This window comes from Vespa velutina, chromosome 10, assembly GCF_912470025.1.
Source record: "Vespa velutina chromosome 10, iVesVel2.1, whole genome shotgun sequence".
In the NCBI taxonomy this organism is placed as follows: Eukaryota; Metazoa; Arthropoda; class Insecta; order Hymenoptera; family Vespidae; genus Vespa; species Vespa velutina.
This window is the reverse complement of record NC_062197.1, coordinates 3,078,934-3,101,141: the sequence shown is the minus strand read 5'-3', so window position 1 is coordinate 3,101,141 and position 22,208 is coordinate 3,078,934. Positions and strand designations below refer to the sequence as shown.

General features: G+C 27.8%; 5 protein-coding genes across 16 annotated transcripts in view; 3 read left to right on the top strand and 2 right to left on the bottom strand.

Annotated features, from left to right (window-relative positions):
• Window positions 1-50: 50 nt before the first annotated feature.
• Window positions 51-8,072, top strand: LOC124952466 (protein KIAA0100). 4 transcript variants are annotated; one of them, XR_007101915.1, is made up of 14 exons: window positions 57-417; window positions 521-647; window positions 728-919; window positions 1,046-1,297; window positions 1,393-1,554; window positions 1,626-1,838; window positions 2,006-2,273; window positions 2,354-2,576; window positions 2,657-3,527; window positions 3,617-5,708; window positions 5,797-6,041; window positions 6,117-7,173; window positions 7,294-7,459; window positions 7,539-7,681. XR_007101915.1 is itself a non-coding variant. In XM_047502381.1 (14 exons), the coding sequence occupies exons 1-14, from the start codon at window positions 359-361 to the stop codon at window positions 7,821-7,823; spliced, it is 6,201 nt and encodes a 2,066-aa protein (XP_047358337.1). In that variant the 5' UTR covers window positions 59-358; the 3' UTR covers window positions 7,824-8,072. The 4 variants fall into 4 exon arrangements, 3 of the variants coding, with proteins under 3 accessions (XP_047358338.1, XP_047358337.1, XP_047358336.1); XM_047502381.1 differs by having other exon boundaries at window positions 59-417; window positions 728-856; window positions 7,242-7,459; window positions 7,539-8,072; XM_047502380.1 differs by having other exon boundaries at window positions 59-417; window positions 7,242-7,459; window positions 7,539-8,072.
• A 230-nt stretch (window positions 8,073-8,302) lies between these two features.
• Window positions 8,303-9,824, bottom strand: LOC124952478 (sesquipedalian-1). Its single transcript, XM_047502420.1, has 2 exons — window positions 9,182-9,824; window positions 8,303-9,093 (listed from the first exon to the last, which is right to left on the bottom strand). Exons 1-2 carry the CDS (start codon window positions 9,473-9,475, stop codon window positions 8,737-8,739), a joined length of 651 nt encoding a protein of 216 aa, XP_047358376.1. The 5' UTR covers window positions 9,476-9,824; the 3' UTR covers window positions 8,303-8,736.
• Window positions 9,825-10,035: 211 nt separating this feature from the next.
• Window positions 10,036-11,895, top strand: LOC124952475 (corepressor interacting with RBPJ 1). Its single transcript, XM_047502416.1, has 6 exons — window positions 10,036-10,243; window positions 10,327-10,421; window positions 10,502-10,752; window positions 10,838-10,964; window positions 11,058-11,189; window positions 11,294-11,895. The coding sequence occupies exons 1-6, from the start codon at window positions 10,172-10,174 to the stop codon at window positions 11,742-11,744; spliced, it is 1,128 nt and encodes a 375-aa protein (XP_047358372.1). The 5' UTR covers window positions 10,036-10,171; the 3' UTR covers window positions 11,745-11,895.
• A 267-nt stretch (window positions 11,896-12,162) lies between these two features.
• LOC124952473 (ribosomal protein S6 kinase beta-1-like) lies at window positions 12,163-17,854 on the bottom strand. Of its 6 annotated transcripts, none has more exons than XM_047502405.1 (14): window positions 17,709-17,854; window positions 16,639-16,733; window positions 16,463-16,503; window positions 16,099-16,273; window positions 15,850-15,933; window positions 15,632-15,765; window positions 15,444-15,506; window positions 15,228-15,356; window positions 15,044-15,134; window positions 14,783-14,899; window positions 14,571-14,702; window positions 14,370-14,477; window positions 14,110-14,288; window positions 12,163-13,715 (listed from the first exon to the last, which is right to left on the bottom strand). In XM_047502405.1, the coding sequence occupies exons 2-14, from the start codon at window positions 16,723-16,725 to the stop codon at window positions 13,640-13,642; spliced, it is 1,416 nt and encodes a 471-aa protein (XP_047358361.1). In that variant the 5' UTR covers window positions 16,726-16,733; window positions 17,709-17,854; the 3' UTR covers window positions 12,163-13,639. The 6 variants fall into 6 exon arrangements, with proteins under 6 accessions (XP_047358361.1, XP_047358367.1, XP_047358365.1 ...); XM_047502411.1 differs by lacking the exon at window positions 17,709-17,854 and adding an exon at window positions 17,465-17,472; XM_047502409.1 differs by lacking the exon at window positions 17,709-17,854 and adding an exon at window positions 17,188-17,206.
• A 1,220-nt stretch (window positions 17,855-19,074) lies between these two features.
• Window positions 19,075-22,208, top strand: part of LOC124951951 (ribokinase-like) — a 6,580-nt gene continuing 3,446 nt past the window's right edge. For 2 of the 4 annotated variants that reach the window (XM_047501088.1, XM_047501091.1), the window contains exons 1-7: window positions 19,155-19,173; window positions 19,541-19,722; window positions 19,975-20,107; window positions 20,349-20,475; window positions 21,010-21,171; window positions 21,278-21,369; window positions 21,497-21,685. In XM_047501088.1, the coding sequence (XP_047357044.1) occupies window positions 19,156-19,173; window positions 19,541-19,722; window positions 19,975-20,107; window positions 20,349-20,475; window positions 21,010-21,171; window positions 21,278-21,369; window positions 21,497-21,685 (903 nt within the window). In that variant the 5' untranslated portion in view covers window position 19,155. The other 2 variants (XM_047501090.1, XM_047501089.1) reach the window with 2 other exon arrangements.

The window sequence follows — 22,208 nt, the reverse complement described above, 5'->3', positions numbered from 1 at the left end:
CTAGATTCTTTACAATGTATACGATGAGATGGACAAATGGCGAAAGTCAGTTTTTAATACGTCACTTTTGTAACTTTTAGTATTACGTATATTAAATTTTTCGATAACACATTGCAATGTAGGATCAATATTTCGATGTATCGTTTTCGTAAGAAACGAGAGCAAATCTAAGAATAACATAAATGTATGAAAAAAATAATTGCCTAAAAAGTCTATATATGTCGGCATAATAAGTTAACCTGCAACAAGTGAATGTTTTAACTATCTAAAAGAAAACTATTGTTTTTAATAATATGAAGATTTTATAATTCTGAGAATGACATTTTTTGCAATATTATGTAATATTATATAATTAAAAATGACTGGCTTATTTGCCTTTTTTATAGCCTTTTTTATATTATACTGTAATTTTACTTGGTAAGTACCAGATTTATATACAGAACTGTATATTTTCTTTTCCTTTATTTTTTTTTTTTTTTTTTATCATTCTAACAGATCCGTAATTATTAAATTATTATAGGGTAATACCAAGATTTTTAGCATGGTTAGTAAAAAGAAAATATAAAATACATTTAAGGGTTGGTCATATTTCTTTACCATACTTTATTCTTCGTGATGTCAATATATCTAAGAATGGCTTTACATTGGTCAGTATCACTTTTATATTACTTATCTATTCTTCTGATTTAAACATTAACTTTTATATATATGTCCTGTTTACTTTTAGCAAGTTGAAGAAATAAGTGTTCGTAGCAGTTTATTCAGCAGCGATGTAGCTAAATTGTTAGCAGTAGTTATGCGTGATGTTAGAATTAATAAAGATGTTCCTATTGAATCTAATCATCATTCGAAAGAAGCAAGTAAATTATTAGATTTTAGGGATAAAAAGATTTCACCAATAATTATAACATTTGTACAGGTAACATATATTTTATATACATATATGTATATTTTATAACATATATATATATATATATTATCAATGTTTTGATTATTTCTAAAAAATATATTTCTATTAAATATATTTATACATATAATCTTTTAGTTTATGGCTGTACATATTGAAAATTTGAGTCTTCTTGCACTTGGTAATGGATGGTTAGCTAATGGCAGTGCAGAAAGTCTCAGTTTAGATGGTAGTGTTGTACACGGAGCTCGTACTCTGTTAGCTTCTGCTACAGTTTCTGGAGGAGCAATGAAATTATTAAGACATGCATCTGATGCTTGTTTATCGCAGATCACTTTTGCAGGTACAGCAGAAGCAACTCTTAAAGCCCAAGGAGAAATTTCAGTTGAGGTATAACAATGACACATAGCATTATCATTTATAATTGGATAATACAAAATTTATTTTTTCTAATTAAATTATATTTAACAAGATTTTATTTATAGAAATTGTATGTTGGTGTGACACAAACAGAAGGTTCTGGAGGACCAGGTCTTATGCAATTTTTAAGAGATAGAAAATCATTAACAACTGGATCTTCATGTTCTAACATAGATAGCAAAATTACTGATAATCTGCTGGCTAGATTAGCACCAATTATACCAAAGGTAAAAATTAATTTTTATATTTATTTCTTAATAATTATATGTATTAACAGCATTTATAATTGATATTTCAGGACTTTATGTTGAAGATAGGAAATTCTTCTGTCATTGCAGGACGAGAAGATGGTGGTATTATTGGCTTAGAAGGCATAATGAAAGGATTGCAAGCTATAGCAAAATTTCAGCCACACAGCCCTCAATTAAATTTCACTGTGAATTTAGAAGGGTTGTCCATTCGTGGAAAATTTCCTGTTGTTACTTTGCAATCATTACTTATAGATGCAAAAGTAAGCTTACAAGATAGTAATATTCTTTCAAATTTATTCTAATATTTATATATATATATATATATATATATATATATATATATATCTATATATATATATATATATATATATATTTTTTAATTTTTTTTTTAAATATATATATATATATATATTTTTTTTACACATAGATGGAGCAAGATATTTTACAAATATCAGTTCAATTGAGTAGTCTTTTAATCTTTTATGATTACAAAGATTGGGAATCAATATTGCAAAGTGCACAAAACGAAATACCTAAACCTGTTGATCGCGTGTCCTTAACTAGTAAACTGCCATGGGTTGAAGTTAAGATAAATACTGAATTATATGACTCATCTTTGGTTATAAAGCTTCCGGATGCACCAGAAGCTTCTTGTGGAGTAGCACACATGAAATTTTCTTTGAATACAGTCCTAGGTATAAATTGAGTTCAATTAAATAATTTTATCTTCTGGCATTTTATAGAACTTTGATAATTTAAGTTTTTTATTGAATAGGTGAAATCGAAGATAGCAATACAGAATTGATAATTGAATCTTTATTTTGTGCTTTAAATGGAGCTATTACAAATAATCTTGAAACATCTCATTGTTGGGGTAGTCCACTTTCAGTTGGTGTATTATTAGCAACAACTCGTACTAATGCTATAGGAATTGCTGTAGATGCTCTTGTAACAGAATGGAGTTTAGATCTCGCCCGATTCCTTGAGCAAGCTTTCAAGTAATTTTTTAAATTCATATGTTTCTAATATGATTTTCATTACAAATTTTACATTCATAATATGGGAATGTTTTTTTCAGGTGTTGTAAAAAATATATAAAACCGACAAAAGAAAAAATTAAAAGATCGGAAAACGCTACTCAATTAAATCTGAAAGTTACAAATTGTAATATTTTTTTTATTGCCGAAAATGAGTTATGCATTATGATGCGTCTTGATGCTGCAAGTATGGAGAATAATGTTAAACGACTTGTAGCAGTTGCTGAAGGAGTAAGTGCTATAACTCTTAATAAATATGAACCAATTGTTTGCCAACATGCACAAGCTTTAACTCATCCATTTTTGGCTATACGAAAATGTAAATGTGCTATTAGTTCAGATATTATAAATATAAGTCTTGATGGTACAAGCATAGCATGGAGCCCTAACTTACATTTACGTCTTTTACTATTTTGGATGGAATCTAAAGACTTTAGATCTCTTATATCCAAAGAAACATTAACGAATAGAGATGTAGGTACTCAAAGAAAAAAGCGTTTCATAGATTTACTAGCTACTGGAGGCATTACTGTTTCTATTGATATATCACCAAAGCATTTCTTGGAACTTTCTTCGGATCAACTACGTTGGGTACAGGGTGAATGGAAGCTTAACTATATCCGTGCGACATTAGATATGGCTGACATAATTATGATTGAAGGATTTGAATTAGTTAGAGTGTCTAACAATGAAGAAGTACGTTTAGAAAGACAAAATAATGAAGGATTTTTCTTAGAATGGAATGAAACCTGGGCCCTCAATATTGAATCAGTTAAAGCTTGTTTTCCTTATGAACATCAGTTTACCGAAGCTATACAAAATGAACTGTTTAGTATTAAGAAATGGTTAAAGGATATTCATTCAACAGGATCAATTAAACAAACACACTTGCCATGTGATTTAATTATAAAAGTAAATATATATACATATATTTTTTGGATAATTATAAAACAAATTAATTATATTTACATACTTTCAACGTTGCTATGTATTATTTACAGATTAAAGAGTGGATTTTTGAAGTAAGTGATGATCCATTCGAAGTTCGATTACGAGATAATTATGAACTTTTAGAAGATGAATATAAAGAAAGTCTGAAACGTCAAGCGATGTTGGACACTAAAGTACAAGAACTTTGTCGTGCTCACTTACTTCTACCACAAGACAAAGTAGAAGAATTATATGCTAGTCTGAATAAGAAAAATGCAGAGATCTATGTACAGAGATGGAAACAAATGCAACGTACAGGACCAGCAAGAACAAGATTATTTGCTTGGTCTATGTTGGATTTAGAAATATTGACTTTGGCTGATCCTTCTATAAATGGTACAGAAAATGCAACTAAAGCTATAAGAGAAATGGATCCAGAAACTCCTTGGCCTGAGGATGGCCTGGAGTTCAATACACTTTGGGTCAGAGGTATCAGTTTAAAATGTGCAGAATGGAAATTACAATTGCGAGATTTTCCCCAACCGCTACTTTTAGTTGAAAGTCTTAGTATTTGGGGACGATTAGCTGGCGCTGAAGCGGTACCACTACCTAGGGCTAGACGTACAGTACGAATTGAAATTGGACCACCTTGGGATGATATTGTTGTAGAAAGAGGAATGACGTCACTAAAATACTATCATGACCTTAATTGGGACATAGATAAATTCAGATATGCATTTGGTCCATGTTGGGAACCAGTTATAGCACAATGTAATCTTAGCTTTGAAAAGATAATCCATCCATCTCGGGATCCCAGTCCCCCATTGCCATTTTGGGATAAAATGAGATTAGCCCTTCATGGAAGAATAACTTTGTGTGTGAAACAATTAACTGTCTTATTACATGGCTCTTTAGATCCTTATAATACTACAGAAGAAATGGAATTAACATGGACAGGTCTAGAACTTGATTGGACACAAGGAAAAATTATAATTAAAGGAGATTTCGATGTATACGTTCGTACAGCCAGCAAATATGATGACTGTAGATTATTACATTTACCTAATGTTAGATTAAGCATAAAATTAGCGTGGGTTTGTTTGGGTGATCCAAGAGATCATCATGCTGCAATACCTTGTGCTCCGGATAGATTACCAGAGTATTCTAGCAATCAAGAACATGATTCTTTCCGTGCATTTCGTTCACAAAATTTAAATGTTAGTTTATCTTTAGAAACTAAACCTACTGGATCTCCCACACTGACAAGTGCACCAACAGCCTTGCTTTATGGCAGTACTCTCAGATGGTTTGAGAATTTAAAGTTTATATTGTCAGGTGCGACAAGGCCTACAAGAAAAGGTCCACTATTTAAGAATATTAGACCAAGAAAAAAACAATTAAGCAGGCACTATAGAAAAGTTAGATTAACATTAGCATTTCATCGTTTTCATGTAAGTTACTGGATGTCCTTTGCTATGCAAAGAGGATTTGAAGTAACTGGTGGAAAAGTAGCATGTAGTTCTGAACATAATCTAGCTCTTCATCCGATCGACGATGGCTTCATACATCGTCCAAGGGCAGAATGGTCTGTTATTTATATGAATTGTGAATTAAACGACGCAGAAATTTGGTTAAAAAGTGCATTACAAGAAGAAGAAGAAAGTACTTCATTACGACAGCCGGTTGAGAAATGTTATTGTCTTAGTGTTGCTCGAGTTAGTTATGGAAGAGAAGCTATGGTCACAGGAGTAAGCGGTGATAATCCAACTCATCGTTTAGCTGTACACGATTTGAAAGGAGCTTGGACTAAAACAAACAGAGATGTTGCATTTGCTCTTTTTGATTCATTTATTAAAACTCAGCAACTTAAAAAAAATTTATCAACAGCAGCTCTAAAAGGTTTTCATAGAGAAAGTACTTCTACATCACATAAAAATAGAATTAGAGCTGTTGAATCAAAAAATACACCTACCCAAGCAACACCATCAACATCTTCTAAACCACAGCAAGGAGAAGCTGCTGGAATGTTACAGAGATTAATTGCTGAAGCTGCCAATAAACCAGTAGCATTCAGTGATGATTTATCAGTACAAACAAGAGGTCAACAATTACGCGGACTTGCAGCATGTCATCAGGATGATGTTTTACACAAAAATTGGCTCAGTAAGATGGAACAAGAGATCAAACCTATCCAATAAAACATTCGATTATTTTATAATTTGAATTATGTTATAAATTATTTTCTTTACAGTTGCATTAGTGAATAGTCAAGTATTATTGAAAGGAATTGAAACACGTGGATATGTAATTTTATCAGCAGCAAAAGCAGAAATATTACAAAGGGTTCATCGACCTGTATGGAAAGAGAGAACACTTGTTTCAAAAACTACTTGGGTTGGTTCTTTAGAATGTATGCAGTATTATGCTACAGTTAGTGCAAATATTGATGATAATATTGATGACAATATTATGTGGTTAACATTGGATAATATACAGGTATATTTCTGTATAATTAACTATTATAAACTATTCCTGTTACAAATTAACATTATTGACAATGAACGATTTTAGGAAAAAGATTCTACAGTGATAGCAGGCTTACCAGATGTACCAGCTCTTGTAGGATCAGGTCAAAGTGTAGGTGGTGTAGTTAGTCAGACCGTAGGTGGTGCTGGCGGACCACAACATCAATTACAACGTATTGTATCAAGATGTAAATGCGAGTTTTTTTATGTTGGCTATGGTCAAGCTTTAGATGTTGGATCTGTAGATAATATTCCACCGCCACCAAGAGAAGAAGTTAGTTTATGGGAAAGAAAGGAACTATCAGCTGCAGATGCATTTACATTGATGCATCATGATTTAGATGTATGCACAAACTCCTTACAATATGCAATGATTTTGGATATTGTAAATAATCTATTATTATATGTAGAGCCACGCAGAAAAGAAGCTTCCGAAAGATTACAAAGAATGAGGTTTCAATTACAATTACATTCTGTTGAAGATCAAAAACGACCTATACAACAATTGCAAAATACTGTGCGTGGATTAGTTGCAAAATTGAGAAGATTAGAACGCGAGACATATCTAGTACAGAAAGCACTTGCCGATGAATCAAGTTCTGATTTACTGGCTGAAATGGAACGATTAGAAGCTCGAGTTTTTGAATGTAAGGAACAACTCAGTGCAAAGGCTGAAGAGCTTGATGTGATGTTAAGTTGTTATAAAGAAACTACCGCACCACCGACTGCTTCAACGACATTAAAAGATAAACCAGCAGCAGTTGCAAGAGTAGCAGAAATTTGTTTCAAGCATGCTCAATGGAGACTCACTGACGCGGATGGTCAATTAGGTATAGCAGACTTAATTCTGACTAATTTCTTGTATACAAAAACAAGTAAAACAGATGATTCGGTGGAACATCTTTTGGAGTTAGGATATGTTAGAATGACAAATTTATTGCCCAATCAAATCTACACAGAAGTTTTGACTCCGACTGAATTACAAAGTAATATGCCTGTTGATAGGCAAAGGGCTTTAAGAGTATTTTGTAGAGAGAAAGCACCTGTTGCTGGTATTTCAGTAAAGGAACATTTCGAAATTAATGTAGTTCCTTTAACAATTGGTAAGAAACTAACAAATGAGAATAAAATAACATTCTATAATTGTTATTATTCGTTATTATGTTTTTAGGATTAACCAAAAAATTCTTCAATACAATGCTAAAATTCTGTTTCCCTGAAAGAGATCCGGAAGGAATCGAGGAACCACCAGCACCGCAACGAGATTCATCCTTTTATGTACCTATTGAAAGAAGAGATGATGTAGAAAAAATGAAGGAGAGAGCTGATAAAAATAAATTGTTTATATACATTAAAATACCAGAAGTACCTGTTCGGGTATCCTACAAGGTAATTTTAATATTACTTTTATATATCAATTGAAATAGACTTTACTATTTTAGAATATAATTTGATCAATTTTTTGTAGGGCAATAAAGAGAAAAATTTAGAAGACGTTCGAGATTTTGCGCTAGTGATACCAACATTAGAATATCATAATGTTACTTGGACATGGCTTGATCTTTTATTAGCAATGAAAAGCGATTCTCGTCGTGTAATATTGAGTCAAGCCATTAAACAAAAATTGCAAATCAAACCAAGGGGTCCACAAGAAGAATCTGCTCCTCAAGAAGAAGACAAAGCTCGGCTCCTTTTAGGAGCACGTCATCTTCCTGGTGATGCAAGGAAAAGAAATGTTTTTAAGTTTAAATAAGTATAATTTTCAAATTTTGCTGTAAGAATTATTTAAAAGTATTTTAATATATAATTTATTATTAGAATATTTAAACGAATCCGCAGAAATTGTATCATGTAAATCATACTGCTTTGTGCATTAAAAAATAGTTGCATATAAACGTATGATAAATATTGCATAGCTTTTTATATGCGTATATGTAGAAATTGAAAATCTCATTTTAAGGTAGATTTTTAATAAGTATTAAATAAAATATGCTATGCTTCATTTGAATATTTTATTCTAATGTAAAATTAATAATACTAATAATGCATTAAAATGTTAGTTTAACATTGATTTGTACAATATATAATATTAGACTTTCTATATATTGTTAATAAAAACATACTATATATTTTTTACTGTGAACAGTTAGAAAATGCACAAGTTGAAAATAATATTTTATGTAATCATATTCAATACGTTTATGTGAAGGCTTGTACAAAAGAGAAAACTTCTAATGAATAACTCTACTACAACATTTTTGCAGTATTTGCTGTATATTATATTTTTTAAATATAAATATTGCTGTATATTATATTTTGCAATATTTTGCACTATATGCAATTAATATATATCATTTTATATAAATTGGTTCTGTGATATTCATGCATGGCTATTGATTTATTCCATGTATTTCCACTATTAAATGATAATAAAATATATGTACATAAATTTCTATATTAATTACACTTTATCACATCCTGTGTATATATATATATATAAGTATTTAATGTATCATAAAGACTTAAGATAAAATAGAAAATAATTTAAAGCATTATATAAATGAAGAGAAAGAAAAGTATTTTTTATATTACAACTAAACTTATTTAACACTCCAAGAACAGTAATATACTTTCAATATAAATATTTACAATTGAACAATCACTAATTACAGAGTTATCAATGGTGCTTCTGCGTTTTTTTTTGCGTGTCTCCATGCATTCAAATCTGCCAGAATTCTTCTTCCATATGCCGTATGTAATTCCCTAAATGTAATTCTTGTACGAGGTACATTTTCTGTTCTACCAGGTGCAGATCTAACGCTCTGAGAACGATGATGAGATTCTGGCTTGTTAAAAGGATTGTGTCTTTGTCTTGGTGGTGCCTTAGGAGATTGAGGTGGTGGAGTTAGTGTTTCAACTTCTTCTTCTGCAGCATCTAATTGCCGTTGTAATTCTGCTACCATCAACCTCATATAATCATAACTGGCACATGCCAAACCTTTCATCCATTGTTCCATTGATTCCTACAGGTAATAAAATTTTAATAAATAGTTATAATTTGAATAATTTATAATAAATATGTATTATCTTGTAATTTCTATAATAATTTACTTGTGACTCAGCTGCAAGTGCATAGCTTCTATTGTTTGGACCATGGAATACAATTTTAAATCCAAACTGTTCTTCATCTTCTGTCAATTCGATGGTACATCCTTCAAGAACGATCATACCTACAGGTTCTTTATCACCGCGTCGATCAAAATAAAATAATATGTTCCCTTTAAGAACGAACCATCTTCGTTGATATCCACGATTAACTTCACCGCGTTTATTTAACCAGCCTTCTCTATCTACCGGTGTTGCGGATGTCGCAAATGCTACCATATTTTTTTCGTTGATTTTCATCCTGTACAAACTTTTTGAATGAACTATTACAGATGAAATTACAATGATATTATATTGGGACACGTTATTTATTAGAAAATATAAGTCAACGACTCAACATTAAGAAGAGAATGACCAAGGTTGATCGCATACATCGATGCATTTAAATAATATTTTTAACAATGTCCAATAAAGTCACCATTAAAAAATTCTAATTCTGTATTTAACATATTTTATTTTATATATTTTATTTCACACAAAACAACAATTATAAGGAATAAACTTATCACTTGTGTTCAAATATAAGCTGACAACAATTGATAGCAACCATCAACATGAGGTTAAGTTACGTCACATTTCCTTTTTCAACTGACGCATGAGTCAAAAGAAATATTAAAAAAAAAAAAAAAAAAAGAGAAAAAAAAATGTTAATATTACTTTATTTTATTTTTAGATAGTAATAATTAGGGAGTCTTAAACTTAGTTAAATAAGAGATTATGTTATATTTTTATAAAAAAAATTACAAAATTATTTTTACGAATATGAAAATAATTTAGTTAAAAAATGACTAGGTTATTTTATAAAAATTTTATAATGGCTACCGATATCAAATGGCATTCAGTGATACTTATTAACGTCAAAAAGTCTTGAAAAAAAATTTAGAAATAAATATTTTTCTTTTTATTTGAAATAAATTGTATAGTTAATTATTAAATATGGGGAAGGGATTTAATAATTATATGTGCAAGAAATTTTTTCATCCAGCTTCGAGAGACAATCTAAAACGAGTGCGTACAATTTTTTTAACCTTTCTTTTTCAAGAGCGTTATCTTGTCATTTATGGTTATATTAATCAAAATGAATCTTATAGGTATGGATGGCAGAACAACAAGCTGAAGCTTACAAAAAGAAGCAAGAAGAATTACGCGTTCAATATGAGAAAGAGCAAGATCTTCATAATAACAAGTAAATCATCTATTACTATAGATATAGGGTGTAATTATTAGAATGACACGAATTTCAGATTTAATTTAATTATTTTACAGAGCACTTTTAAGTAAAGAGAGCAAAGATAAATTAAGTGTTAATTTTATGTATGAGCCTCCTCCAGGAGCAAAGAAAGAAAGAGAAAAAGAAGATAATGAACCAGAATATAAATTTGAATGGCAACGCAAGTATAATGCTCCAAGAGAAAGTTATTGTAAAGGAGATAGCGAAATAAGAGATCAACCTTTTGGCATTCAAGTTCGAAATGTTAGATGTATTAAATGTCACAAGTGGGGCCACATAAATACAGGTTTCTATTAAATTTATCTTTATTTCATATAAATTTATTATGTATCTATGATGTTAGAAACACATGTCTTTTTTATTATTTCTAGATAAAGAATGTCCTTTATATAGTCAAGCAATGAGCGTAGTAATGGCAAATAATTCAAACTTACCGCAAACACCGGACGCTTTAACTTTAGTGCAACAAATGCGAGAAGATGGATTAGCTCTTAAGAAGTAAGAAAAATGTGAAGAATAAAATTATTGCTTCATTTAAAATATAACTTAGGATTTATTATTCACTAATATTGCGTTCTTATTGATATTCAGATCTGCATTGGATGCCCAACAACATTTACGTGTACCTGGACACGAGCATTTAATGGTTTCTGATGACGAAGAAAATTCTGAGATTACATTTCTAAAGACTCTTTCAAAACAAGAAAAGAAAAAATTGCTAAAGTAAAATATAGTCTCTTTTTAGACCAATATGAAATATATATTTTAAGTTATATCAAATGGTTTTTTTAATTAAAATTTATATTATTTTTTCTTTTTTTTTCCAGAAAACTTCAAAAGCTTGAGAAGAAAAATATGAAAATAAAGCACAAAAAATTGAAGAAGAGAAAAGTTCGAAATAGTAAAAGGTCTCATGGCAGTAGTAGTAGTAGTGACAGTGGAAGTTCAAGCGATAGCAATTGTAAAAATAGCAAGAATAGTATCAGTGATGATTCTAGCAGTAGTAGTAGTGATAGTTCCAGTACAGAAAGTAATAGAAAAAAATGGAAGCACAAAAGGAAATCACAAGGAAAGACAGGCCTAAATTCTCATGCAAATCATAATTTTAATCGACATAAAGATAAAGAACGAAAAACAAAGCACAAATTGGAGGATAAATACAAATCAAGTAATAAAATAAAGGATGAAAAAAGGAACAGAGAAAAGACCATTGATTGCGAAAGTCGTAAAAGAAAAAATAATGAATTACATAGTGACAAGAAACGTAAAAAACACTGAAAGAAAGTAAAGCATTATGCTGAAGATTGAAAAAAAAAAAAAAGGAAAATAATGCAAATATAATTTATAGGAAATAATTACATGATTAAATTTATATTTTTACATTAAATAATTTTTTATTGTATAAGAATAATAATTCACTTTTTTCTTTTTTGGGGAGTATATGATTTAAATTAATTAATAAAAAACCATTTATAATGTAATATAAGTTATTATTGTATTATCGGTCATTGAAGTATGTTAAATATATAAAACTAAAGATGTTACTCATAAAAATAAAAATATATTTTCCTTATCAACGAAATCATTGATAATTATCGCCGTTACTTTAAATATATATGTACATATATATATATATATATATATATATATATATATGTACATATACACATACACATATATATATATATAAAAGTTTATATATATATATATGTGTGTGTGATAAAAAAGATAAACATGATATACTACTTTATTCCTATCATTGTGTAAATGGATGCAATATAATAATAAAGCATTTATTTCACAATAAAATACGTTTATTTACTACACTTTGTACCTTTCAAATATATTCAATCTTTTGACATAGAAGTGTGATAAGAATACTATTTAAATTGTATTTGCAAAGTAGTGTTATTTCATTCTTATTAATTTAATATCAAGAAAGTGTTAATAATAACAATCTTTTTACTTACATTAAACTCTGTTTTTCATTTGCATTTTTTCCATTTTCCTCCTTTTTACTTCTAAATAGAATAAAGTATAAATATCAAACTGTGTAACACTACCTGAGAACAACAGCTATGAATATTGGGCAGTTAAAATTCTGTTTGAATAGTAATTAATTTGTTCATAATTATTGTATCATTAACTAACGACATTATTATCTCATATATTACAGAATAGTATCCAGTGAGCAGCTACATAAAACATATGATGCATAACTCCTGTTTTACAATATTTTATGAAGTTATTAAGCATGATTAGCGTTAATATTCTTATAGCACAAAGTTTATATTTTATTATAACACGATGAAATATTGATTTTATGTATATTAAAACATGTTTTTTACGTCCCACTAAACATTGATTTTGAAGATTATTCTTGATACTAGTCTAATATCTAATTTAGACATAATTCATTTATCATAATCCACTCTTAATCTTTTTAATTTATATTTATCTTCACTAGGTTATTTGTTCTTATATTTATATTAATTAGAATTGTAATTTGAATGAGAATTTGAATTTGTCTTTCCTTGCAATTCTCATTTTTATTTTCGTTTTTTTTTAAAATTATTTTTATACTGGATTATTAATATTTAATATTATTGATATATTTAATACACCAATTAAAGAGAAAGAGAGAGAGAGAGAGAAAGAGAGAGAGAGAGAGAAAAAGAGAGCACTTGGAGTAACTTATTGTAATATAATTCCCCATTTTCATCACATCTGTTTTCATGCATGTAAATATATTATTCCTGATTGAAATGAAGAATAATCACAAAACCAATATGTGGTGATATGTAAAATACATATTTCATTATATGTATATACTTCAAATTTATATTTCATCACTTCAATAATTATATGTTCTATAAGAGCAGTATATAATTAACATTACTGCCTCTGTAGCAAAAAGTTAATATTTTATCATAATTTCCATCATATATATGTATATATGTGTATATATATATATATACACATATACATAACATACATACACATATATATTTATAGAAACTGAAAAATTAGCTAAATGTGCATCTTGGACCTTTACAGACCCAATTATGCAGATCATTGCATAACCAATTTTTCATAGCAGAAACATTAATTCTGCAATATAATTTTGGAAGTTCAATAATGTCCTATAAGTTTGCATTATTAAACACTGACCACTATAAATGATTCTGTAGTCGACCAACGTCCATCATTTCAGTATCTTCTATGTTATTGTGCCCTACTATATGATGCCTAAAAATCAGCATATATCAATTGTTTGCCAATTTCATTGATATTATATGAAAAGTAACGAAATAATTACATTAGCAGAGACATTAATTTTCATTTTTTAGGATTGGCACCCCTTTTTTTTTTAATTACCTTAAGAACGTTGCTGTGATAAAAGTTTCATTTCTATTTATTTATATATAAAAATATATTTAGCTACTAACAATATTGAAAAAAAAAAAAAGAAAAAAGAAATGAAAAGGAAATAGTATTATACCATACATATGCAGGTAATAAACACATTAGAGATTGTATAGTGCCAGCCCTACATGTATGTTATTTTTCTCTATAAATACATTTTATAATGCTCTATAATCCTGAGGAGTAAAGGTATTTTAATTACTTAGATATAATTTACCTAAGTTGATGAAACTGAGAAGGCGTACGAAGGTGCGTTTCTGGAGTCCTTGGTGATAAACTGTGAAGACTACCACTAAAACCAGTATTTAAAAGTTCTCTGCGTGGACTCCTAGCATTTATAACTCTTGGTTGTGTATACATTTCTTCTAAAACGCTTGGCGCCACATATGTAAAACCCTATAAATGAGATCAAGATTTGACTTATTTTACTTCTTTTGTAAATAAATCATCATCACATTAGCAAATTAGTACACTTACTTGAAATATCATATTTGCGGATTCGCTTAAAGTGCTCTCAACAGGCGAATCTACTGGAATGGTTGCAGTGAATTGTTCATCAAATTGTGATGTATCATCTGCACTTTTCTACAAAATTATTATTATTGATATATATTATCGAGAATCATGTTAAACATCTATTTAGAATGCGAATTAAATAAGTACAAAAATAACATTTACCAGTGATGGTTTAAATGGAGGTTCCAATTTTCGTGAAATAACATCTTCCCAATTAATATGTTTAAAAAAATTATGATGTATTATTTGCTCTGCATCTTCAGGTCCAGATCCTAATCTTTGACCAACTTGCCTCTATAAATTTCAAAATATATATTAAAGTAATTTATTATAATATCATCATGTACTATGTAACTATAATAATAATTAAAAACCTTTAACAGTTTACGAATTAGATCTCTTGCATCGGGTGTAAGATATTGTGGAAGACATAATTTTCCTCTTAATATTTTTTCAATTGTTTTTCTTCTATCATCTCCGGTGAATGGAGGCTGTTAATAATAAATTTTATAATAATCACATGTATTTTTTATTATATTGTAAATATATATATATATATATATATATATATATATATATATATATATATATATATATATATATATCAGATAACACTGTTATTCATAATACTGTACCATTCCTGTGAGCATATCAAACATCAAAGCACCTAAACTCCACCAATCAACAGCTTTTCCATGCCCACTTCTTGTCAAGATCTCAGGAGCCCTAAATTTTATAATCAATACTAATAAAATATCTACTTAAATAAAATAGCTGTAAATTTTTATTTATCGAAAAAGATAGATGATCAATACTTGCATGTACTCTATGGTTCCGCAGAATGTATGAGTCACTGTACCATCTTGTATATGTTCTTTACAAAGGCCAAAATCAGTTAATTTTACATGACCTTCTCCATCCAATAAAATATTTTCTGGTTTTAAATCTCTGTAAGTATATAATATTATATAAAAATATATTAGGGAAAAATACAAACATTGTAACAAGATAACTTATGAAAGAGATTAGATATACCTATATATGATTCCTTGATTATGAAGATGTTGCAGGGCAAGTATAATCTCGGATAAATAAAAACTGTACAGACATATACAAATAAAATATATAATTAAGTTACAATTTGATTGGTTCAATAAATAATTTTTCTTTTCTCTTTCAAAATATATAATATAAATTTAAAAAATAATACGACACCTACATACCATGCTGTATCTTCTAAAAAGATGCCTTCTCGATCCAAATATGTAAAAAGTTCTCCACCGCATAAATATTCCAAAATCAAATATAATTTACCTCCAGTTTGAAAAGCATACATTAAATTAACAATAAATGGATGCTGTAAAAATATTTTATATATGATGCATATATATATATATATATATATGATTAAGAGTGTAAAAAATATAATCAATATAGTTACTTTGACAGCTTCTAATATATTTCTCTCTGCTTTAGTATGCGCTGTATCTTTTTGGTTTCTTATAATAGATGCCTTACGTAATACCTAACATAAAATATAAAAAGATAGTATATATCTTTCTCTTATTTATTTACTCGTATTGTTCTAATATGTTTGTATATTTTAAACATGTTGTTTGTATTATTGATGATATTACTTATAATTCAGAAATAACAAATATCTTTCTAATTATAGTAATGTTTTCCTTACTTTCATAGCAAAAATGCTGCCTTTATCTTGGCCTGTAACTTTCCTAACTTGAAAAACTTTTCCATATCCTCCCTCACCAAGGATTTTACATAATTCAAAATCCTGGGGACCTGTCTTCTCTTGTCCCGGATTAACATTTTGTTCTGACAATTGTACTCTTTCCAAATTATCAGATCTAAACATATGTAAAATTACTTTATCAAGTAGAAATCTATTAAGACAGATATCGTGGATCAACAATGTGTATATACAATTTTAATAATTCTTTCAATCATTCGTATTTAAATGTGTGCATTATTATTTGAATCTAAATACAACAAGAAGGACATTAGATATAATATATTGACTCAATATGCATACTTACTCCAACATTGTGTCTACATTTGAGGCATGACTATATTCTTCCTAAAAACAAAAAAGAAAACAGGTGGGATTATTAAAAAGGAAGGAAAAAAAAAAGAAAAGAAAAGAAAAGAAAAGAAAAGAAAAGAAAAAGGAAGAAGAAATTGTCATAATGTTATTACGACTAAAATAAATTACCTCTCTGGTCTCAATAACATCGTCGTCGGATTCATCCTGATTTACGTTATCACCTTCGTGCAATTCAATATCGAATACCCCAGCCATTATTTTTACTGTGAAAATTTATAAATAGTACATAACGAGAAAAGGGATATGGTATTTAACTCGGAGAAAACGTATAAATTCGATAAATTTTTGTGTTTTTTTTTCTTTTTCTTTCTATATAGCGTTGTTTCTCGTTTCACTCTCTACTTTGTAACTAGGGTTAATTAATAAAAAGTAAACTTTTTACACATGTATTTGGATGAACGTATACGCGACTGAAGCGTATAACATAATCATGAGAGAAAAAAATGTTCATTTCATTACTTCGATTATTATAACGGCCTTTTATGACACCTTAACAATTTGAAGAAAAAATAGATATATATATATACATATACATATATATATATATATACATATAAACACGTGAAGCTTCTTAAACTGACTGAAACTATAGAACTATCTATATCGAACTGACTATCGACATATCCATATATACAATATACATATGGAGAAACGCACAGAGAAACTTTCCGGAAAACAGATTTCGATGTTTCACGAAAAAGGTGTGTGAAAGTAATAATTGTTAGTTTTATATGTTCATAACATAATAAGAATCCATTGAGATTCAAAAGTATTTGACATACTGTATAATAATGTAATTCAATCATTAATTTAATCTTCAATTATATAAAAAAAAAAAAAAAAAGCTATCGTTTTATTTTTTTTTTTTTTTTTTTTTTTTTTTTTTTTTTTTCTCTAAGTATAAGTATGTTACCAATACATATGTATATATTACTATAGATAAAATATATGCACTGATAAAAAATATTTTATATATGTTGAATATTATATATATATATATATACGTGTGTGCACATATACACATATATATATATATATATATATATATTAATTTACGTAATAATAATAACTATCTTGATTGAATATTAATAAATTTTCTTGAAATTTTGTGCAATTCTCTTTAAAAATCTTAAATTTATGAATTTGATATATGTTTAAGTTAGTATATATGTAACTACATTTTTCAAACTGGTCACAACTTTTTCCAGATATTAACAATTTATGCGATTAGAATGTTATACAGATAATTCGTTACATATCAAATTCCGCTTTCTATCCTTTCAAGTATTTTTAATAATATCTGCAACAATAAATTCTTGAGATTTTAATCAGTTTCAACGACGTATATAAATATGGTGAATATACAAATTTCGATGCGTCGCGTTATAAACACCATGATTGGATAATCTTATTTAACTTATTATTATTTTTCACATGGATTTATTACAAATATATTTTGTTGGAAAAAATTTTCTTACGAAATATCTTAATTATTTATTTTTCAATAAATTATAAGATAGTAAAGTATAAATATGTAAATTACAGGATAGTTAAAGTATGGATATGGAAATATCATGATACGAAACATATATATCTTAAAGATTTATATGTGTATGTGTGTGTGCGTGTATATACAGCAGATTTAATTAGAATGGCAAAAATATAAAGGGAATTATTTAGATTTTGTTTAAGATCATAATGCATTTTTTGTATTTATATATCTTGTAAAATTTATGTGTAAATTATTTAGTGAACCAAAAGATATTTTAATTACATCTTTAAATTTGTGTTATAAATTTTATCTCAACGAATAAAGTAAATGAAATAAAAATAAATCTATTATATTAAAACATCTAATATATATATTATAATATTTTTTAGGAAATATATAAGTAACATCTAATTACAATAAAGAAATATTTTTAAATATAATTATTTATTAATGTAAATTATTAATAACATTAATTACTAAAATCAATTATATATATACATATATATATATATTATTGAGTATTCCTGATTTTTATAAAATTTTATATTTGTTTGTTAACATTGAAAAATTAATTTTGAAATATAAAAAACCATGACAAGGAGGAAAATTGACTGCATTGAATTTTGATTGGACGATTCTTTAGTCTACATCAACACCGTCCAATCAGAATACTAGACGGTTTACATTACGATTTTTTTTAGTTTAAGATATTAATTTCTTTTATTATGATACTTATGTTATTTTATTATATTATTTATGTTATTTTTATAATTATTATTATCCTCGTTAAATTCGTTAAGTAAAATGTACAATATTTCAATATATGACACATAAAATGGCTGCATCAAACATCATTAAACATTGAAAACGTATCCTTTCAACCGAAGTTGTTAAAGATGGACGCTCAGTGATTACTACTCTGTTTAATAATCTTTTAGTTCGCGGTTGAAAAGAGAAAGAGAGACAGAGAGAAAGAAGAGAGAGAGAAAGAGAAAGAGTAAGTTATTGTCAATTATGATTGTAATGTTTTGCTACAGATGGCAGTGTAAGGAATAAATTGCATTTTCCAATAGGTATGTTATGATTGTATTATCAACATCACATAGCATTTCAGGTTTAAGAATATGAAAAAGATGGCACGATTATTATTGGTACTGACACAGTCGACTTATATAAAAAATCTATTTTAGACAACTTTTTTTTTATAAATATAAGTCCGTTAAAGTAAAACTTTTTTTATAGATAGGTTAGGTTAGATGAAGTCACGAGTATGATCGTATTTATTTTTTGGTTTATTTAATTCATTAATTAATATAATATTTTTTGATAGAGAAAAACAGAATTAGGTACAAAGGTATGCAATTATGGCATAAATGTTTGAAATAGATAGAAAAAATAACCTATTCGCAAACTGCTAGGTTATGTATATATGTATATTGAAATCATGCATTATCGTTACACTTAGATACGTCTTGTATTTCGTAACAAAGATAACAGAAATTATCAATTTATACTTAGGTTTTCTACAGTTGTTCCGTGAAAGTAAAGACATTTCGTATAATAATCTCGTTCAAGACGTTTTCAAAGTTTAATTCATCGAAAAACGGTAACATTAATATCTTTAATTATCAAAATAATTTTGTGAAAATAATGAGTACGAATATAGTTGTCCTTGGTTCATGTATGATAGACTTTACTTGGTAAGTTTGAAAATTTTTGACACTTTATATTATAAAATATTATATATTTATATTTGTTTAATGTCCTCTATAATTTAAAAAAATTCAATTGTGTTTTTACCAGATCTTGAAAGACTTCATTTATTTGTAATTATATGATTATTTTTTTATGTTTTAATATATAATTTATTTAATTCATTAGTGAATGAAGAAAAAGGTTTTGTTAGATAAAGATAACTTGATAATTACACAATCAGGACATTAATTTTTTAGCTATGCATCTCGCTTACCAAAACCTGGAGAGACAATATTTGGTAGCGAATTTAAAATAAAATATGGTGGGAAGGGTGCTAATCAATGTGTGAGTGCTGCTAAACTTGGTGCAACAACGACGCTTATTGGATCAGTAATAATATTTCTTTCTTTGTAATTATATAAATTTATTTTAATTTTTAAAAATCATACCTAAATTCATAATCGTTCATTAAGCAATTTTTTATATTTAAATCTACATAATTTGATTTTGTAACAAAATTTCAGTAATGACTCTTACAATATTTATTTTAAACATATAGACAATTGTAGATAATTATGTAAATTATACATTATTATCTCAATCAATTTTTTTCTTTTCTTCTTTATAATAGTTGGGTAACGACAATTATGCAAAAACTTATTTGGATATATTGAAAAAGGAAAATGTAGATACTGCGTATATTCAAATACAAAAGGATAAACAAAGTGGAATAGCTCATATTACAGTTGCTAGTAACGGTATGTAATGTTAAGGAGAAAAAGGAAGAAAAAAAAACAATGATATATATTCGTGTTATCTTTATTACATAAGATGTTTGAGATAACGTAATGATCGTAATTGTAATGATAAATTATCTCTATTTTTTTTCAAACGTCGTACTTTATACTATATTACGAATTCGCAATAGAGGTTCGTGATATTATCATCGTTGAAGGATAAGAAAGATATGAATGAATTTTATGACATATAAAGTTTTCAAGTAATTTGAAAAATCAATTACTCTTTTTCGAGACTTTTTAGGATTGGAGATTGAAAAAAAAAATCCAAAAATAATAATAATAATAATAATAAAAATAATAAAAGAATTAGTCTAAAAAGTCTCGTCAAAGAATAATTGATATTTAAACATACTGAAGAACTTTTGATCCATCTTGTACTTACTTTAATAGTAAAAATCGTCTTAAGTAAATTGAATACACAGAAACCAACGTACATACGTATGAAAATTATAATCAACAATTATAATAATTTTTAAACTCACTCGTTTTTAGGAGAAAATAGTATAGTGGTCGTACCAGGAGCTAATGACCTTTTAAGCGTTGATCAAGTTATATATTCTGCCGATTTAATTAAAAATGCCACGGTGTTACTATGTCAATTTGAATCACCATTAGACGCTACTTTGCAAGCTTTACGAATCCATAAGGGCCATGGTTCGTGTTAATCATTATTTAACATTGTTTCATTGAAATTTTATATTGCAATAATATTAACACGGGAGACAAACAATTAGTATAATTATCTATAACGATGCGATAGGGCTTTCAATTGTGAATGGTTCACCGGCCGTAGAGAATATCCATCCAGAGATTTTCGAATTGTGCGACATATTTTGTATTAACGAGACCGAGGTGGGTTGAAAGTAAATTAATAAGAAACAATGAGAGCATAGTTTGATGATTATAATAAATAAAATTATAGATACGCGAATGAATTTTATTGTTACTTATTAGAAAGAAATATTAATTTATTTTCCAGGCTGAATTAATAACAGGAGTACAACCACTGATGTTATCGAATGCGCAAAATGCAATCGACATTTTATTTTCTAAAGGCTGTAATATGGTTATACTTACTCTTGGATCTTTAGGCGCCGTTTATGCTTCTAAAGAGAACAGAAAGATAACTCAAATCTCAACAACAAAAGTCGATCCTATTGATACTACTGTACGTCACAGAACGTATATACACATATATATATATATATATATATATATATATATATATATATATATTTATTTGTTTATTTATTTAATGTACAAATTACGACCAATGTTTATTGCTGTTTTAATATTTATATCATAACGAAAGCAGCGTTGATACGACGGCCAAAGTTTCTTTTCTTTTCTTTTATGTTTTTAATACAATTTTTATTTCGCTACCTGCTTGAATTTATGAGAAAAAGAAAAGTAAAAAAATAAAAAAAAGAAAGAAAGAAAGAAAAAAAAGAAAAGAAAAAGGAAAAAGAATGAAAAAAAAAAGAAAAAGAAAAAGTAAAATAAAAAGAATCGCGCAGGACTCATTATAGTCAGTTTAAAATTTTCGCTATATTCGCGGCGCTCGCATTAATTAATACGTAAATGACTAAAGCGTGCGAAGAAAACAAGAAATAAACATTTAATCCCTTCATTAAATTTTATTACGCAGCCAAGGGAGTAGTCCGTTTAAAAGTATGAAAGCGCTTGCGCGC

Excerpts from the sequence above, each read along its gene's own strand:
- LOC124952466 (XM_047502380.1), top strand. The coding sequence starts at position 359 with ATGACTGGCTTATTTGCCTTTTTTATAGCCTTTTTTATATTATACTGT. Across the intron at positions 6,042-6,116 it reads TAACATTGGATAATATACAG|GAAAAAGATTCTACAGTGAT; the intron begins GTATATTTCTGT and ends GAACGATTTTAG. Across the intron at positions 7,460-7,538 it reads CTGTTCGGGTATCCTACAAG|GGCAATAAAGAGAAAAATTT; the intron begins GTAATTTTAATA and ends AATTTTTTGTAG.
- LOC124952478 (XM_047502420.1), bottom strand. The coding sequence starts at position 9,475 with ATGAAAATCAACGAAAAAAATATGGTAGCATTTGCGACATCCGCAACA. Across the intron at positions 9,094-9,181 it reads CACTTGCAGCTGAGTCACAA|GAATCAATGGAACAATGGAT; the intron begins GTAAATTATTAT and ends TATTACCTGTAG.
- LOC124952475 (XM_047502416.1), top strand. The coding sequence starts at position 10,172 with ATGGGGAAGGGATTTAATAATTATATGTGCAAGAAATTTTTTCATCCA. Across the intron at positions 10,753-10,837 it reads GTGGGGCCACATAAATACAG|ATAAAGAATGTCCTTTATAT; the intron begins GTTTCTATTAAA and ends TATTATTTCTAG. Across the intron at positions 11,190-11,293 it reads GAAAAGAAAAAATTGCTAAA|AAAACTTCAAAAGCTTGAGA; the intron begins GTAAAATATAGT and ends TTTTTTTTCCAG.
- LOC124952473 (XM_047502405.1), bottom strand. The coding sequence starts at position 16,725 with ATGGCTGGGGTATTCGATATTGAATTGCACGAAGGTGATAACGTAAAT. Across the intron at positions 15,135-15,227 it reads TGCGGAACCATAGAGTACAT|GGCTCCTGAGATCTTGACAA; the intron begins GCAAGTATTGAT and ends TATAAAATTTAG. Across the intron at positions 13,716-14,109 it reads TCTCAGTTTCATCAACTTAG|GCATCATATAGTAGGGCACA; the intron begins GTAAATTATATC and ends GCTGATTTTTAG.